Source organism: Mangifera indica, unplaced genomic scaffold, assembly GCF_011075055.1.
Source record: "Mangifera indica cultivar Alphonso unplaced genomic scaffold, CATAS_Mindica_2.1 Un_0019, whole genome shotgun sequence".
NCBI lineage: Eukaryota > Viridiplantae > Streptophyta > Magnoliopsida > Sapindales > Anacardiaceae > Mangifera > Mangifera indica.
Window position 1 is genome coordinate 333,320 of NW_025401111.1, and position 7,469 is coordinate 340,788.

Below are 7,469 nucleotides of genomic sequence, written 5' to 3' on the forward strand. Positions count from 1 at the left end.
TATAGAAATATCTAAGTTCAATTAGTGACTTTTTATTTTTTAATTTTTTTTAGTAATACTGTATGCATAATTTTTGTGTATAAACAACGATGTGTCATCATATGATTAGATAGTTAAAAATTAAAGATAAAACATCTAATCATATAATGACACATTGTCATTTGTACACAAAATTGTGTATAAAAATTATGTAATAAAGTAATGAACAAAATGTCAACCCATCTCCATCTAGAAGGAAAATCAAGTCTAGATTCAACATTTATTGTTCAATAATTCTTCCTGCAACTTCAAGTCTACCTGTACAGTAACAATAATACAACTTATCTTATGCTTATTTCACTGTATGCTTATTCTTGAGAATGTTAGACCTTCAATTTCCATGGATATGACTTGAGAATCCTGCAGCTCCATTTCCTTTTTCTCTTTTCCTTTTCCTGCAACTAGTTGTTGCCGGAGGGCCACCCACTCCAGCCTCCAATGGAAAGTTCAAGATTGCTTTGCGACCCCTCATTTTGAAAGCAGCACAATCATAAGCTTTTGCAGCATCAATCTCAGTATCAAAAGTTCCTAACCATACCCGGCTTCCCTTTCGAGCCGGATCCCGGATCTCCGCTGCAAACTTCCCCCATGGCCTTCTTCGGACGCCTCTGTAGTGCTTCCTCTCTTCAGGGTCTGCCATTTTTGGACTGTAAGTATCAGTTGAATCCAAATAAAGTTCCTCTGGAGACTCCAACTCCACTGTTTCAGGTTTTATCTGAAAAGCAGATGGAGAGTGAGGTTCGGATTTGGGTACTGGGTATTTGGGTTTGACGGGTTGGAGAAACGAAGTAGAAGAGATATCGAAATTGGGTTCATCTATAGAGATGACGTCTCCAAGAAGAAATTGACGAATAATTTCCAGGGAAGAGATATCTTCTGAAGTTGCCATTTGATAATAGAAAAGAAAGGCAGTGAAGGAGCTTATAAAAAGAGGACAATGAAGGTGTCACTAGCAGAGAGGGGCCTGAATTTGAAAGTGGGACCTCCCATGAATTTAACTCTCAGAAAGCAACCATATACAATTTGAAGCACGACAAAAATAAGAAAAGAAACCTGCGAGTGAGGTAACAAGGCGATGGCCTAGAAAATAAAGCAGTGTATGACATGTTGAGCATTGACTTTTAATGGATTAGGAAACAAAACTACAACTAGTTTTGTTAAAAGGGGCTCCACGTCGAGCTAACTACAAAAGTTTTTTTAAGATTTTTTATGGCCAGCTTTTCCACGTTGTGTCAAGTTGGGAAGCTGACCCAGCTGATAGACGAAAGACAAAGCTTTTATTTCGGCACCCCTGATGTTTTGTGAAATAACAGGAAGATTTATAGACTTTAACTTGGAACCAAACTGGATATTGATCTAGTAGAGAGGACAGTCTAATTCAGTCGACAATCAAATCAACTGAGTGGTGATTAGGCTAGTTAACTATTTAAAAATAATTTTTTAAAAAAAATTCATACAATTTATCACTAAATATATAATACAAATTATTTTAATTTAAAAATAAATTTAATTTAATGGTATATATATTTAAAATTAATTAATGAAGTCTTGGGTTCAAGTTTCAAAAATAAATTTTAAAAAATAATTTTTTTACATTGCTAGGTCTTTACCCGATTCAATTTAATTTAATTTAATCTAATTTGGTTTAACTTTAAAAATAATTTTCAAACGAACTCAAAGTGTTTTGGCTAATGGCTTTTAGTTCAATTCAATTAGATTTTTAAAACCACATATTTTAGAACCAAAAACTTATACGCTTATGACTGAATCATCTTTGTGAAAAATCACTATTATAAATATAAGAAATAAAAAAAATAACAATATAAAATTTTTTTTTTTTTCAAATGTCATATTAAAACTTAAAGTTTAATATTTTGAAATTATTTAATGCTTTTAATATTTTGATGATGAGATGAGTCATAAATATGAACTTTTTTTTATTCAGAGTATTTGGTCATTACAGTAAGGTTTTTGTTGAAATAACTTCAATTGTGAGACCATCTGAAATCTATTGGGCTCTGATAATTCACTAAATCTTAGGGTTTCCCGACCATGTGGCTGCGACCAGCCGACATGAAATGAAACCGTGCTTGCATCTTTCATAAATAAGGAGACCTTATCCGTAATTATCACCAATGAGGAAGGGTAATTAATTTTTATAAATATCTTTTAGGGTTTTTATTTAGGCAAAATTCCTTAGTTGACCCTTTTTAAAAAGTCAAAATAAAATCAATCAAACTTATAAATATTTTATTACCAAAATTAAAGAATTACCTTTTAGGGTTTTTACTTAGGCAAACTTATGTCTTATCTTTTCGAACTAATCACATGAATGCTATTAGAGGGCTTTTAGTTTAAGAAATATTTTATTATCAAAATTGAAAAATTACCTTAAAGGTATATTATCTTGAAGATTATTCGATATAAATTATTACTATATTTAATAAAATTTAATAAAACTAAATAAATATAAATAATTATTGTGTTTTATTAGAATTAATAAAAAAATACTAGTATATTATTTTATTTAAATACCCTTAGATATAATTACTCTAAAATATTTTTTATGTTATTTATTATATTTATTGAAAATGAGATTATTTTTACCTTAAAAAAATTAATAAATAAAAATATAATTATAATAAAATCAATATTTTATTACTTATAAACTAAACAAAGTAATATAAATAATAAAAAATAGATTAACAAAATAATTTTAATCTTTCCTAACCAAACGCTATTTTATTTTCATAAAAATGTTTAATTTTTTTATTGAAATGTAAGATTTTATGGTTTTGGGTTATAGAGTAAAAAGGCATTTTAAAATGCCAAAAAATATTTAGTGTTTAGAAAATAAAAATAAGAAATTGTTAATTCATACTGGTTGAAAATTCACTTTCTCAAAAAAATAATAACAACAAACCAAGCAAAATTGAAAGAAGTCAAGTTGCTTGAGTACAATCACTCGAATATAATCACTCAAATTTAGACACTTGAAGGGGGTCGGGCACGCACTGTAATAGCTTGTGGGCTGGCCTAGCCACGCACAATATTGTGCAAATTTTTTTAAAAATTTATTAATTATTTTAAAAAATTGTCATTTATTTATTATTATATAGGAAATCCAAAAATATTCATTAATGCTATGAAAAAATAAAAAGTAATAATAAACTTATTATTAATTTATTGGAAAACCAAAAGATAATATGGGAAATCTAAATTTATTAATTATTTGTCATTATTCTTATGGGGAAAATTAAAATATTAGTATGAAAAATCAAAAAATATAACAAAAATAAAAAATTTGAAATATATATATATATAATTGATTTAAATGAAAATAATAATATGATTGATTTAAATGGATTAATTAATAAGTTTAAAAACGATTGATGCAATGTAACTGAGATATCTATTAAAAATTAAAATTAGTATTAAAATTTTGAATATTTACTATTTATTAATCTAAAGTCTTCACAAAATTTAGATGAGAAAACTTTCGAAGAATTTTTATTGATATCAATTGAGATAGCTTAAAACAAAAACACACTTGGTTCTCAATCAAGGACATGCATGCATTTATATTATAACTTTTGAACTATTCTTGCAGCATAATAATCACACGTCTTGATTTTTCTACAAAAATAATTGAAGTATGCAGAGGAATCTTTTGCAACCTTCCAGAAAATTTTATTTTTGTAGACGAATCCTTCAATTATGTAAGAATGCTTGAGCATCTTTACGGAAAAACTTTTAATTTTTAGTTTTGTACAGTAAATTTGCAGTGGAATCTTGAAATAATACTCCTTTTGTGCAGTTTTCTAGGTGGCATAATTGATTATCTTGACATTTTGTTGGGAGTAATTGTGTCGGGCTTGAGTCCAACACAATCCTCAAACACAATAGGCTGCAACTAAACTAGTCTAGCACAATTTATTGTCATGTTTACTCAAATGGCTTGAGTCTAATTGTTATAAGGATATAATAATAGTAATTTCACTTGAGTAGATTTTTTGTACCTTTTTCTAAAAATCATAATTTTTTTTAATTCAAGTATTCAAAGGTGAGTCTTTTCTTTCTTTCTGTTTTTTGTTTTTTGTTTTCCTTAAACATGCAATATATGAACATAATCCTGATATATAAAAATAACAGAACTCTAGAAACACTAAGGAGAAGAAAAATGAGAAGAAGAAGAAGAAGGGGCAAAATCATCCAAAATTTGTATTAATCAAAATCTTTAAAAGAGAAGGGTTGTTTTTTCATTTAACTCTTAAAATAGGGTCATAAACGTGATTCTTCCTTTAATTTAATGAAATATACATACCTGATATTTGCTAGCCTGATATTTATTATATTAATAAGAAAACGTGATTTGACTGTGAAATTGTCATCCGACAAATCTTTAATTTTGGTTTGACATTGAGTTGCTTTGAACAAAATAATGTCTTTACAACAGTAAATGATAGGATGGCAAGAGAGAAGCGGATCTCAAACATCATTCTTGTATCCATAAGAGATATCAATCTTCATCTTTGATTCATCTTTATTGTATATAATTTTAACTATTAAATTAAATATTTTATAAAATATCATTATGTAATTAAGTATTTATCTTTTTTTTAATTCAATATTATTTAATTATATAATAATATATCACATAAATATTTAATTATATACTCAATATATATAATTTTACTATTATTTTATTGACTCTAATATGAGTTATGTCAGTTGATTTGTATAATGGTTTTGGTTGTATATAATCATATGTCAATAAAATTGTATATATAATTTTTATATATAATTATATATACAAGTAATGATATATTATTATATAATTGATATTATTTTATTTTTAATTTTTAACTATTTAATTATATAATAACACGTTGTTATTTATGCTGGCTATATATAAAAATGTTCACTTATTTTTATATTTATTGAATATACATAAATCTTAGATATTAATTAATTTTTATATTAAAATTTAAGTATATAAAAATAATATTTTCATTTTAAAACTATTTTGTACTATGATTTTCTAAAATTCGATGTTATTGGCCTCTTGGATTTGATGCTTCAGACCCTAGTTGTTGTTATTATGTTTTTATTTATAATTTTACTCTTTAAAAATTACTAAATACGATATAAAAGAGTTATGCATTTAATCCATTATTCCATCCATGATTAAAAAATTTTAATTTTTTTTTTAATTTTATCTTAAATCCTAAATGGTTTGTCAACCAATAAAGATGAAATTTATAAAACAGAAATAATTGATGAAAAGCATATAATTATTAAATAGTTATGTATATATTTTTAATTTTTACTTGTTTCTTCATATGTCCTTCAAATTTTGTAAATTATTTAAAGCATTTGTATTATTATTATTATTATTATTATTGTTATTATTTTGAAAAGAAAAATGGATTTTATCACTGAAAATTGCGTACAAAATATCAAGCACAACAAAATGTCACAAAAGGTTGCTTATTTTATTAAAAGGCGGCAGTAAAAAGCACGGTGGCGGAGCCCTGTAAGTCCCTATAAATCTCGATTCTGACAGTTTGATCTCTTCAAGTTTTTGAATTTGACCTTTAGACCCTATAGCTTCCTTGTGTGACACTATCCATTGAAAATTTCATTTTGACATCCTAAATTTTGTTTTTGTTTCAGCTCACCCCTGAAAAAAAAGTATGATGTAATTAATAATAAGGACAGTTTGGTATTATATGATAAAAAAGTAACGTTATATACATTCAGTTTTGAACATTTAATTAAATATCTAAATGATATGTTATTATGTTGTTAAATATAATAACACATTATTTAAACATTTAATTAAAAGTCAAAATTGTATGCATATAATTATATTAACGATAAAATAAAAAATAGGAGTTACAAATGCAAAAATCTCTTTTACTTGATAAATAAATGTTAAACATATATTTAACTATGTGACTAAAGATAAAAAACGAAGAATATATATATTGATTATGCAAAATTAGAACTTGAATTCACGATTTTCAATGTTGTGTCACTAGTATAATATATATAAGCTCGTATTCTTTGGTCTAATTGATTTTCAACCTCATTTATATATCGTCTAAAACAGTCTATTACTTTTAACTCATGAGATATCAAGTAGACAAGATCAAATCAAGTATAGTCTTCAATAAAAAGAACAAAACATAAGACATTATATCTAACTTTACATACATATGAGCATATATATTTGAGTATATAAATTACAAAAGAACTTAAGTTCTTGCAATTTTGTCAAATAGTTTTCTAGTAGTTATTTTAGCTAGGCATTGCTCTCATGTTGACAGTTAAAGTTGTATGAAAGTTCCTAATAAACATTCATAAGTCAATCTATACATTCTATTTTGGTCAGCATGCCCTAATATAATATATCATATATTTATATTCACATTCACACTTATTGGAGTAGCAAATAATGAAAAACTAGCATTATCATAATAAAGGGTGACTAACATCATATAACCGTTCAACAACAAACTAAACATATAGAAATCACTTTTATTATATTTTGATAGAACGCCCAAAAAAATTCAAATTATATCCTAATTTAAGAAAAACAAATATTATGACCAAAATTTGTTAAATATTATTGGACTTTATGTAGGTAGAAGATTCGATCATCTTGTAAAACTAATTTATGCATGTCTATTCTTTTTACTTCAACCTTTATGTTGTTGCCTGCATGATCCAACTCATCTTCTTTGGAATTTGACAAAAAAAATCCATAAAAGCTATTTTATCATGATTTACTTAGTCAATGACTTCTAAATTCATAATCCACATAGGATAAGACTCAATTAATATCATAGTACTAGAAACTAAAGTTTCATTACTTTATGAAAAATGCATCAATATCATTTTCAACTCTATGAATTCAGGGGCGACATAACTCTTTTTGCTTTAGTTGCAACATATTATCTTGCTTTTGTTTCTTCTTCTAGTATGTTTGTCACTCTATCATTTTAATTTCTTGTTTTTATTCTTTGAGCTTCATATGACCTTTTTCCCTTTCTCATACTTAAGTTACTTACATTTGAAGTCATAAATAACTCTTGAAGTTTGACTCTATAACATATACATGAGTAATTAGTCTAGTTGCGTCAAGGATGTCTATCCTCTAGTTCAATGTGACGAGTATTCTTAACAAAAGTCCTTATATTCTCATTGTAGGTCATATGCACATTTGTACGTTCTCACTTTTGAGAAGAGATCATTTTACTGTATGAACCGATTGTTTATTTGTCAAGTTGTGCCTATCTAACTTTGGTTCTATAATCATATTTGCTATTATATCAAATTTAATGATCAACTGTCTTTATTTGGAGACTACAATTCTTCTAAATTTTTCTATCAAAATCATACTTATGACATTTGTAGTTGAGCAT

The 7,469-nt window shown here is 26.2% G+C and overlaps 1 protein-coding gene across 1 annotated transcript; it reads right to left on the reverse strand.

The window, feature by feature from the left end:
* Window positions 1-229: 229 nt before the first annotated feature.
* On the reverse strand, window positions 230-1,080 carry LOC123205921 (ethylene-responsive transcription factor ERF106-like). The gene has a single exon (XM_044622998.1). The coding sequence runs from the start codon at window positions 926-928 to the stop codon at window positions 371-373; it is 558 nt and encodes a 185-aa protein (XP_044478933.1). The 5' UTR covers window positions 929-1,080; the 3' UTR covers window positions 230-370.
* Between the last annotated feature and the right edge of the window lie 6,389 nt (window positions 1,081-7,469).

Excerpts from the sequence above, each read along its gene's own strand:
- LOC123205921 (XM_044622998.1), bottom strand. The coding sequence starts at position 928 with ATGGCAACTTCAGAAGATATCTCTTCCCTGGAAATTATTCGTCAATTT.